At 28.5% G+C, this 13,221-nt stretch overlaps 1 protein-coding gene across 4 annotated transcripts in view; it reads left to right on the top strand.

Moving 5' to 3' along the window:
* The window catches only part of LOC107165176 (sodium/hydrogen exchanger 9B2-like), a 32,717-nt gene that overhangs the window by 16,159 nt on the left and 3,337 nt on the right, over positions 1 to 13,221 (top strand). For all 4 annotated transcript variants that reach the window (XM_015513291.2, XM_015513292.2, XM_015513294.2 and 1 more), the window contains 5 exons: positions 5,606 to 5,663; positions 9,745 to 10,041; positions 10,604 to 10,786; positions 11,281 to 11,456; positions 11,547 to 11,653. In XM_015513291.2, the coding sequence (XP_015368777.1) occupies positions 5,606 to 5,663; positions 9,745 to 10,041; positions 10,604 to 10,786; positions 11,281 to 11,456; positions 11,547 to 11,653 (821 nt within the window). The remainder of the gene's footprint in view (positions 1 to 5,605; positions 5,664 to 9,744; positions 10,042 to 10,603; positions 10,787 to 11,280; positions 11,457 to 11,546; positions 11,654 to 13,221) is intronic.

The raw sequence follows: 13,221 nt of genomic DNA on the forward strand, positions 1-13,221 counted from the left end.
CAATAAACGAAGTTCCAAATAATGGATGTATTGAAACTTAATAATAAAATAAATAACATATTAATAGATGAGATATTTAAAATTTAAGTAATGAAAAAAAAATAATAGATAAATATAGTTAAATATGAATACTATTTAATTAAATAATTATCAATTCTTGGTATTGGCTATTTTTAATTCTAAATAGAATGCTAGATATAAAACATTATGAATTACATAGGTATTTATTGTGATTTTTACAAATAAATTTTTTATCAATAGACATGTGCTGAAACTGCAAAATCACCTCTGCTCATGCAATCCCTTCTAATAACAGTCCTTCTAGATCAAGCATGACGAACCTTTGTGTATCGTAGTGTCAAATAAAAAATTATGATTGATTGTTTTTGGCCGGCATGTAAACTAAAAAAAATTGAATTCAAAAATTAATTTTTTCTACATCTATCGTGTCATTCAATAGAGCCGAATATTTAATATTAAATTTAATAAAATAATCATAAAATAAAACTAACTGAAAATAAATTCATCATTTTATTACTACGTGTTACTTGAAAAATATCCAAGTGTTATTGTGTGATACGTCTGTAATATGTTCGCTATCCCAGCTCTTAGACGAATAGTCAATAGATAAAATGTAATACAATAATAATAATTACATTATATTTTATAATAGAAATTTGGTAGGTGCTTGTACAATAATTATATTCACTAATAACCATTTCTATCAATGTTATTTTTTGAGATCAATAAAAAAATAAATAAAAATATTATTATATTAACGAATGGCGTTTTTGTATAATTGTTTTATAGCAATTATATGCTAAAACAGTTTTAAACGAATTGTGATAGTAAAAGAAACACGTTGTCCATGTTTGTTCTTTTTATTTCATTATTATGCTACTTTTGATTTCGTCTCTTCTTATCTCAGTTAAATATCATTTATAATGCTGTTGTTTATATGTACATTTTGATAGGTATTGGATTATTATATGAACAAAATTAGTCATACAATTTGAATTGACAATGACAAATATTAAGATAAAACAATTAGTAAAGTTATTTAAGTTGTTAATTGGTTATTATGTATTCTATGTTTATTCGGTGCTTTTCAAATGTAAACTATCATATTGCATACAGTATACACCTATATACATAACTATAATAAACTGTCTATGATTTAACAATAATGAGCTTAAATAATATATATTACCTATGTTAGAAATGCCACTGTTATATATGTCTTAAAAGTCGTGTTAGTAATTATTGACACCATCACATATACAACTGCAGAAAGCCTTCATATAATCTACAATAGCAATTATTTGTATAGTAATATAATTTTATGGAGGATTATTAAATAATATTTATAGTTTGATACCCTTCGACATCCATATAAGATATCATAATACATCCTAAGTATACAACTACGAGAATAATTGATACGTCACTTAAAAAAAACATATTCACATCTAGTTTCATTTAAATTATTATATGATATTATGTTTGTTATTGAGCTGCTAGGTTAAATTATTTAACTAGGTACCTATCATTTTTTTGCTAGATAAAAATATTTAGTTTAACTCTGTTGGGTAGATATTTTAATTTAAATAACAATTTCAGTTATATTGTTGTAATTTAAAAATATTATTCGTGGGTACTTAATATATTGCTAGATTATACTTTACCTATATATTTTAATTGCAATAGTTAATGTCTTTAATGACTTATATAAAAACTTAATAATAAATTGTATATACCTACTATGAATGACTGAGTGAGTTGGCTGCATAATGAATTTGATTTGATTAATTTGGAATTTATTTTATAGGTACCTACATTTTTTTTTGAAATAATATCAATATAACTAATATAGTATAAAACTATAAAATATCCTAAACTGACAAACCGCGGTCTCCGCTCAAAATCGTTTTCCGTATACAATGATATTATATCATTGAATTCAAATTTAATATCATTCATTACAGTAACCCACTTGGCCACTTGTAAGCTACTGTACAGCAGAGCAACATCTACTTCCAGATTTTTTCTTAAATTATCCTAATTTTTTTGTTTTCTTGGATTGAATACTAATTATATAATAATTTTAATAATAAAAGTATTTTATCCTGGTCAATCCACCCAACTATAAAAATCTCCCGATTCCAGATAAAGCCACTAGCTATAAATAACCTCTAACTACCAATAATGATTAAGTACCTACTTAATAGTTTCATAGTATCTTTTGTGGTACCTAGTAATGATCGTTTATTAAGTCAGACAGATTTAAATTAAATATGGTATTTAAAGTAGTCCATTCCATACATAATATTACATTTTTTCTGATATAGGTAAAGATAGTTTTAAAAATAAAACTTATATAGGTAACAAACATAGTATATCTTTTTTTTTAATAAGAAAATAGCTTAAGTAAAGTATGTAGCAATTCTTAACAAACTTAACCTATAAGAATAAGATCAAACATTATAATATATTATATATGTTTAATAAATACATAAATACCTAGTTTAATAATGAAACAAACAAGGTATGTTTAATAATATAATATTGTATGGTCATTGAGCAACCTATATTTATTATTTTTGATAAAAGTAAGTAAATAATAAATACACTTATGTAGTTTTAACTTTTTATTGGCATTTCAATTAATTGTACAGCATGAACCAACTACTCTAAACACTTTCATGAACATATGTTATTAACTAGGTAAATGTGTATAGTGTACAAATATGCTTAAGATTTCTTAACAATTTAAACATGTAGGTATAAAGCTTTTTAGAAAATATAAAAATTAGCAAAAGTTAACAAAATTAATTTAATTAAAATAAACTAATTTCTCATTCAGCATTATTTCAAACGTATAATAACAGAATATTTAATTCAACTATAAAACTTTAATACTTTACTTTTACCTTTCATGATTTCATATAATTCATTTTGATGTTATAAATTATCTGAGTATTCAATAATTTTATTCAAATAACTGAAGAAATCTAGTTATAAAATATTTAGATATAATAAATACAAATTTAAAAAAAATGTCTGAACTAAAGTGTCCAAACTAAAATCACTTTAATTTTATTTTAGATTCTGAATGAAGTGATGAATGTATTGATTTTACAATGATGTGTGTTTTTTTTTTTTGTGTCTGTGTACAGCATAACTAGTCGAAATAATGCTTCGATTTCAAACTTTAGGGGTGGTTTCCGATTTAAAAGTGAAGATCCTTGGTGCATTATAGAGGTCAAAAGTAAACATTTTCCAACAGTTTTCAAAAAAATTGAGAAAAACAAAAAAAAAATGACAGAAAAACGGGAATTTTTACGCAAAATCAGTTTTCGACCAAATCGATTTTTTTATATGGTTGTAATTCAAAAACTAATCACTGTAAATACTTGAAATTTCCACACAATGTTTATGGTAGTGCTATCTATATACAGTTTAATTTTCAAAAAATTTTGACTTTTTTTGAGATATTTATAGACGACTGAAATTTTCAATTTGTCTGAAATTTTTTTTTAGTGTCGATAAAATTTTTTTGGCCCTATCAAAATACTTGAAAATTTAATACAAAGTTCCTCATATGTTATTCTTATAGTGATTAAAAAATTATAAGAATACATAGGCACGATTTTTTTTTATTAGCATTTGAAATTCAAATATTGACTTAATACGTAAAAATTACGGCAATTTTCAAATTATCTTAGATCGAAATTCATAAAAGTTTTTCTTTTTAATTCTAAGATTTGAGAATTTAATACAAGGCTCATAATATATTTTTACAATAGCAGTTGAAAAATAAAATAAATGTATAGCCACAATTTATTTTTTACATGTATTCAAATTTTAATTTTGACAACATACGTAAAAATCACGAAAATTCGTAAATTATTTTATTCTAGAAATTCATAAAAAAATTTCCTTTTATACCTAAGATTTGAAAATTTAATACAAGGTTCCTTACAAGTTTTTCAATCTTTATCACAAAAAAATGTCCACCGGAAATTCAAATTAAATTTTTATTAGCATTTGATTTTCAAATATTGTCAAAAATTCGTCCAAACCATGAATATTTGCAAATTATTTTGTAGTTCAAAATTTATAATATTGTTTGTATTTATATCTAAGGTTATGAAATTTAACACCAAGTTTTCCATAAGTTTTGCTTCAAATAGCTATAGAGAAAATTTGAAGTGTCATTATAGGAAAAATGTTTTGAGCGTTTGAGTTTTAAATTTTTATGAAATCGCGTAATGATAACGATTTATCCTCAAACCAGGTATTCGTATATCTATGATAATATAAGGTATTATGAATTATGATAACTACATGATAACTATACTAATTGATTAACTATGCCTTATGCAAAATGCGACTTAATTGAAAAATAAAATATTTATTTCAAAATAGAATATATGACAATATTAAAATATAATATATTCTAGACTGACAAATCATCTCCGTTCAGAATCGTTTTTCGTATACAATGATACCTATCATTGCATTCAAATTTAATCCCATATTCCCATCCATTACAGTAACCTACTGTACAGCAGAGCGACATCCACGATTTACCCACTTTTTAAATTTGATGCTCATATTAAGAATATAATAATATACTATATTATACATATAAGTATGCATGGTTTTTATAATTTATTATGATTTTTTTACTCATTATTAAGTTTTTTAAGTATCTTATTGCCGATTGAAAAACATATTAAGCATAATTTATAAATGTCTTTAAGGGACTTAGTGGTTAATAGAGACACTACAATACATGGTACTTTTACAATATTATAGTAAACTATATTATCTTAAGCATTATATTATATATATCATGTACTATGTAGTTAAGTCTGTAAACTTATGACATTTTCTCGAACCATTGTAAATCATATTGTGTTAAATCTTAAATTATATATTGTATACTTGCACCAATACGGCAAAACGATATTTAAGTGTACAGATTAATGTGTATATATAAACATTATAAACTTATTCAATATTACATACTATATATAAAAATATAATATAGTATAATTGTTTAAAAATCAAACACGAATAATAACTTGTATTCCGGTTCGTGTTGATCATTTTGTATTTAGTACCTATTAGAGGAAAGAAAATATTTAAGATGAGACCATATTATTGTTCTGAGATTTATCTTTCTCGTGATGGGTATAATAAAGCAAGCACATGTTATATGTAGTTATAGCGTGTAGATAAATTTTCTAATTGTTGGCCACTAGTGATGGCCAAGATTATAATATAATTATCGTTAAGTTTAATAAAAATAAGGCATGATGTACATACACCCGAAAATATTGTTCATAATATTTAATTTAATGAAATGTTTTTATGCTTTAAGTTCTTATACTACTCTTCTAAGTTTTTTTGTATTTCATGAGTTATGGTGGATGATCACCATGTATTTACGAAATTGTATATGTTAAATTTAAACGACAAAAATGCACGTTGCACACATTACACATATGAATTTCAGTATCTATTTGTAAATAAATTTCGCAACCTTGTAATATTCTTTATTATTATAAAACTAAACGATGTATTTATTAAATTTAAGGAAGTGGCCAAATCAATTACCTAACAATGACAAGTGGAGACGATGGAATAATAAAAGGGTAAGTAACGATAAATTACAGTAATAATATGTATGACTAAGGTGTCTATAGTAAGTAGTAACAGAGTAATGTATCATACAATATTACAATATGATATATTATACGTAATTTTATAGGACTTATACATCTAGTTTTTTATAATATTAATGATAGAAAGCATATTGCTTCCACAGTTGACTTGTTTATATATAACCCCCACAGATTGCTAATTATCTGATATGCATAATTAAATTTTCTGAATCATCATTATAACAAAATGAATGTGTTACTAAAAATATCTCGTACATTTTTTAATTATACATTGCTCTAATTTTGTTGAAAAAAAAAATTATAGACCTATAAAACTGGCTTGTGCTAGTTGTACTTAACAATTCATGGTGGATGTATTGAACAATATTATGAAACAAATAACAAATATTACGTATACAATTACAATGATTAGCGAGTAGTATGTTTTTGTTACCTATTGAATTAATATTAGATATAAAAGTATATAAAACTGAAAACCATTAAATTTTACTGGAATAGTATGGTGTATTTTTAAAAATGTAAAATGCTTTCATTATACATACATTACTGTTTTAAAAAAATCTATAAAATGGCTTTTTTTGAATCTTAATAAACAAAAAGATTTTGAGTAGTTTACTATTGAATATGGGATGCTTATATAGTCTTTTATTAGATTAAAAAACATTTTTATAAATTAGAATAAATGGATTATATTTTGAATTAGAGCTATTGACTTTTCAATTGATTAAAATGTTACAGTATAAAGTGTCTCTAGTCACAATTCACAAAAAACTGAAAAAAAAATACACAATACCATCATTGCAAAATCAATATATCCATCGCTTCGACCAGTCTAAAGTAATTTCGCGGAAAAAAATAATAACCACAAGAATTATTTTTTTAAACAATCTCAAATAAATCAATAAATTAAAAAATATTTCATCAACCATAAAATATACTTTTTTTATCATTTATTTAAATATACACAATCTGTAAATGTTGTTTTACAATAAGTGCATGTGATGGAGGTGACATGGCTTGAGTGTCTGAAGATAAGAAGCCGCCCATTGGAGGCACTCAAGGTTAGGATTTTAATTTGCTAGTAAGAGAGGGTGGGATTACAAAATTAAGAGGAGTTAGGGGTGTATACAATTTTAGATTAGTAAGTCACGAGACCAAGAACGTTATAGACGCCTTCTGGGGTCACTAGGAATAGCGTTGGTAGATGGCTCGGAAATCAGGGGATTACGACGGCTGTGGAACTTGGAGTGTGTTCGTTTGTAAAAAGTTTTTGCGACGTTTTGGACTGTTGGGATGGCTAGATCCTTATGTAGAGTTTCGTTAGATACATAGTAGGAAGCATTAGTTATTTGACGGAGATATTTAGATTGGAAGATTTGAATTTTGTTTAAGTTGTACTTTTTGGCTGCACCCCAGAGTTGGATACCGTATGTCCAAATCGGTTTGAGTAGGAGTTTGTATAATAGTAGCTTGTTTTTTAAGTTGATGTGAGGAGAAAACGTAATTGGCGAGAGCGATTATTTAAGGTGAGTCTTTTGTTGTGCGTGTGAGTTGCCCAAGTAAACCTTAAATGTAGACCTAGGTATCGGACATTTTGGGTGGTTGGGAGAGGTACATTGTTGAGGTAGATGGGAGGGCAGACTATTTGCCTTAGTGTGAACGTACAATGGATGGATTTTATTTCATTGATTTTTATTCCCCAATCTTTATACCAGATTGATAAGGGATTGAGATGGTTTTGCACGAGGTTAGAGGCTATTTCGGGGTCGGAATGGATCGCTAGAAGCGCCTTGTCGTCGGCAAAGTCACCAATTGTAGTGTTAGGGGTGGTAGGTTAATCTGAGGCGAATAAATATAAAATATACTTAATGTAAAAAATTATTTTTGTGTACTTTTTATAGAAAATTTACCAGTTTAAATATTATTTTACATTGTTAATGTATATTAAAAATATATTATGTAAAACCATGATGTGGATAAAAATTAAACAAATTAGAAAAACTTTGCAGCAAGTATACGAATTTTGATACAACACTGATATAATCTAGGCGAGAAAATATCTTAGGAATATTTATGAGACGATGAAGAAGATGAATTGCAATTATTGGAGGATAAGAGCGTTCAATGAGCTAGAAATACTTTTCCATGTTGTGGGTTAAACATGATAATGGCGTAGACAGAATCTTTTACTACGCATAATGTTAGAAAAGTATCCAATAGAGAAAAACCTACTTGGAAAATCTCGCATGAAATGGGAATATTTAATGAGAAAAAATATAAGTGCCTTGGATGGAGGATCAGATCGGATGGATCGAGCATCCGACAGAGATGTAGTATGTGTGTTTGACAGTATTGTTCTAAAGTTGCCGTATACCCAAAGAACAATAAAATATATTTACATCGTTGTAAAAAAATCAAACTCCTTTAAGTTTAACTAGGATAATATAATATTATATCATACAAGTATCTATGCGACTATTTAATGAGGTTTATTTGAGAATCCTAGACAACCAAAACTATAACGGTGATTCTAAAAACTATTTTTTTTTTTTTTTTTTGATTCTATGATTGTAATATTTTTTAAATATAAATACTAAATGCATATGATACACCTGGTTTTAAACAGTGTTAATCGATTTTACACACACGATAACATTACTTGAAGTGCGTTGGTTGTTATTATGATAGTAGGTATATTAATTGTTCGTCATAATAAAGAATTTCAATGAAATAATCCGAAAATTTGACAGTTGGTTTTAGAATATGGATACTAATGATACTACGATTATTGAGTATACAAATTTTATTTATTCTACTTTTAAATAGCGTATAGAATATTACAATGCATCATATATATATTTTTTTAGCATCGATTACTCAGGCTTTAGGTAAATTTTTGGGTAGGAAAAATAAATTCTTAGTTAAGTACCTAATTAAAATTACATATTTATGTAGGCAACAGTTAAAAATTAAAAATAATCGCATCACTTTACTTTGTATCACGTTAATAATGTAAAACCTATGTGAACACTTTAAATAATAATCGATTTTTGGACTCTGATCGAAACTTGGCACAATGATTTTACCATGATATTTTTATTCTCTAGAAGAATTTTACTTTAGATTATATAAATATGATTTTAATTTTTTCAAACGAAAGTGTATAAATAAATTATCATAATTTATATTAATTAATTAAATTATGAGGTAATGATGTATACTTACGTATTTGCCGTCGTTGCGTCGTCATCTAGAGTTTAGATATAACATCAGTTAATGTTTCATAAATTGTATCAATGTATAAGCACCTTAGATCGTAATTTTTATTCATTATAAATTATAACAACATGCCTAGGTAGCTTTTATCGGTTAAAAATCGTGAGTAAAAAATAAGATGTTAACTTATTGTTTCTTCTGTACTTCCGATTGCAAATGAAAAATATAAGTTTCCTGTGTTTCATTCAGGCCCCTCACATAATATTTTTGGCTTTGGTGCAAAGCTAAATCCGGGCCCCTCTTATACAATAATTAATTTTTAAACATTTTTCTAACACATATTGAAGTAATTATTTGCATAAATTCCGGGCCCCAGTACGATGGGTTTTTTTGACCCCCCTCCCTTGCGGGAACCCTGATTACATTTTAAAAAAAGGACAAGTCACAAATGGTATTTTTTATTTTACATTTTTATAAAACGTTGGTTTGCTTCACGTCATAGATCTCTTATGCGTAAATGCGATTAATATTTTTTCTATCTTATTTCTTCGGTAGTCTAAAGCTGGGCATTCAACTAAGTGAAGTATAACTTATTAGTAACTTAAAATTATTTTTAATAGTTATATCTATACTAGGTTAGGAACATTAAAAGTAGTTGAACTTTAATACAAAAAAAAAAAAAAAACATTATAGGTACCTATACAAAAACATGTTTCCTCCTCGTCGGGATGGTGGCTGTTTTCGAGACGGCATAAAACGATGGCGTGCATGAAAATCTTTGATAAACCATCTACTATATATGTGTATTCATTTTATATTTTGGACGTTATTTCAGCGGCCCGACGACTTCTCCGTGGACATGCAAGATTCATCCCTTGTTCAACGCCGTCACGTCGGCCGCGTGCGTGGTGATGGCGTGGGGCTTGATGTATTTGTTCTTCGACATGACACCAGGCTCGCAGCTGGCCTCGGTCGTGTTGCTGATCTCGTGCTCATGGGCGTGCGGCAAGATCGCAGAGATGCTGTACCTGCCACCGCTGCTCGGCATGCTCCTTGCCGGGGTCGTTCTTCGCAATTCCGGTCACTACGATGTGGACCAAAACGTCTTCCAGCCGCACATCATCAATTTGAGGTCCGATTGTGTCGCCCGGCGGCGACTTACGACAACATAATGTCACGCTTATTTTATTACCTGTTCCGCAATACTCATCGGTGGCGTAATTACCGTTATCCCCAATGTGTATACGGGGAGTGAGATGAATATTTCACCATGAGCAAACATTAAATTATACTTAAAATAAAATTCGTTCAAGGTCAATATTAATTATACTTTATTTCCGAGAAAAAACAATCACAAAGTTATATTACCGAATTGTAGATAATTACAAAATAATTTGACTTTACATAAAGCTATGTCTCCAGATCTTTCCCCACTACGATTACAACACTTACTCATATCGTTATTCGTTATGTACCTATGACACAGCCAATAGCCATGCAATACATCATCTACAATGTTCTTATATAATCAAAATATTTTTCTTCGTATTTTTTAAAAACCAAAATTAGGAATCTACATATAGATAATTTATATCTACATTTAATAAGTTGAATTATTATGTAATCTAACCTAAATAATACACACACATATACCTATATATTTATATGACATATAATAAAAATATGTACTGCAGGGAAGTGGCGCTCACTGTGTTGCTGGTGGCATCCGGTCTCAGCCTTGACCCAGCCATGTTGAAAAAGCTCAGTCTCGTCGTCACCCAACTTGCCATACTGCCGTGTATTACCGAAACGATTGCTGCAGCCGTTGTTACGCACTACCTACTTGGACTACCGTGGATGTGGGGACTATTGCTTGGGTAAAAATCTTTTTCATATAACATTATACTTATTTATATATTATCATCATATAATACCATACCTAAAGTGGCGGACCTAGGATTTTGTTTTTTTTTTTTTTTGGGGGGGGGGGGAGGGAATATTTTTTTTTTACATCAGTACAAGATAAGATGTTACATTTTATAGCAGCTTTAACGGTTGACTTATAAATATTAAGTATCAAAACAAAATCAGAAACCTGAATTTTTCATGAATCGTGATTATAAGTTTTACGTCACAGTTATATACTTACACATTTTATGGGCCAAGGGGGGCCAGGCCCCTCTGACCCACCACCTTTAAATCCACCACTACATACCTATACCTATATACTTACCTATTTATCCGTACAATGTAAATAATAAAATATGCACAAGTAAACAAACACGCGGTTGTTGGCTTTCGAATTTGTGCATTTTTATTTACGATTTTTATTTTTACCAACAAACTCACTCGGCTGTTTGGCCCACCACAGGTGCATTTTGAGTCCGGTCAGCTCGGCGGTAATCCTTCCAGCGTTGTTGGACTTCAAACAAAAGGGCCTAGGCGAGGATAAAGGGATCATAACATTGGTGATGGCTGCATGCAGTTTCGATGACATATTTTGCATTTCCGCATTCGGAGTGTGTCTCAGTATCATATTTTCTGAGGGTATGACCTATATAATATTACTGCGTAGAGCGAGCTTACGTGATATTCATTGTTGATTTGGTGTTTGTTTGTTTGTTCCTTTCTATTCAGGTAGCTGGGAGACGAATGCTATGCGAGGACCCATCGAAGTAGCCATCGGAGTCTGTGTAGGCATCGTTTGGGGTGTAATCACCGGTTTCATCCCGCACAAGTGCGAAGTACGTATAATAGACATACCGTAAACAATCATAATAACACACAAGTCTGGATTTGAGTCATCTGACTCCCAGATACTTATACTTGCAGAATATCGAGTAAGGCTCCTATAGGAATAGGCACACAGGTACTGTAAGTCTTCTTAGACTTGTCACGAGCAATTATATTCTCCTGGTCGTGCGTTCGAGTTGTTTGTCGTCCCAAACATGCACCCTACGCCTATACCACCATAAGAGCCAAAATTATAATTTTTTTAGTTCCATTAACGGACATTTTGATATATTATTCAATTATAATACCGACCAGCGTCACAGTGGAATGGAAGGGTTTTATACAAAAGAGAATTTTTTGACGAAGCAAACGGTACGTCGTACGCAGAGGTCCAACACTAATGACTATCTAAAAAATTTCATGGAATCGTGAAAAACGTTTTCCTATAATATGGTATCTGCAAAAACATATTCTCGTAAAAAAAAATATAGTCATATTGATAAGAAATTTTTGAATTTTATAGCATACCTACTGCTATTACATTGGTGACTTAGTGTTATACTTAATGCGTTTATTACGATAGGTACCTATACCAGCTATACCTACTGATACTGTTAATAAATATAAAATAATAGGTACTATTTTACCGTCATTGAATAGAAACAAAAATACCTAAACATGTCCTAAATGACCTAAATGACAAATGTATCATGAATTATTTAATTATGATAGACTAATATTTTTATATTTTATTCAAAGTTTTCCTGATAATAAACTTAGGGATACAGAAGTAAGTTTTTGACACTTCGTAAATCAGATCATGATAGGTATAAGTAAGAACTATGATTAGTTGATGTGCATAAAAATAAAAATGATCACATCACGAAGCAATTTAACAATTTACGATTAGATAAATACACATATATATATTATATATGTTACCGGCAAAGTTTTAAATATAGGCATTCTATAAATGTCTTAGGCATTACATAGAATTCCTTGAACTATTTGGAAATTTATTAAATTTGAATGTTATTTTATATCATGCCTAGGCAATCTATATAATTCTCAGGATTTTTATAGAATTCCAATACTATGTTAGGTAATGTGTTAAATTAAAATATATTAATTATTATTTATTGTTTATTACTCATTTATTACAGCAAACAGATGATGAATGGAATTTTGAACTGCATAAAATATTATTTTTTACACACAAACATTTTTTGGATTGACACTTTGTCTTGCGTGTGCATTTTATAAAACCTTGTCCAGTTCCTGTAGATTGTTGAGTTGCAATTGTACGTAAAGCTGATGTATTTTCTCTTGGAACTTGGTCAATTGTTATTAAATTTTTCTGGCATATTTTGAATTGAGACTTTGAATATAAAGATTTTAAAAGCCCTTCCTTAGTCCCTAATCTACATATAATACCAATCATTCATCAACTGTTATCTGCAAAAATATTTTAATGATCATAAAATAATAAAATATAAATGGGGTTGAATTACTATAATATAATATGTATTATTTTATATTTACTTCTGTTTTTAGAATTTCATAAAGTTCATCATCATTA

Source organism: Diuraphis noxia, unplaced genomic scaffold (genome assembly GCF_037042655.1).
Source record: "Diuraphis noxia isolate RWA-SAM2 unplaced genomic scaffold, SU_Dnox_SAM2 contig0002, whole genome shotgun sequence".
Taxonomy (NCBI): Eukaryota; Metazoa; Arthropoda; class Insecta; order Hemiptera; family Aphididae; genus Diuraphis; species Diuraphis noxia.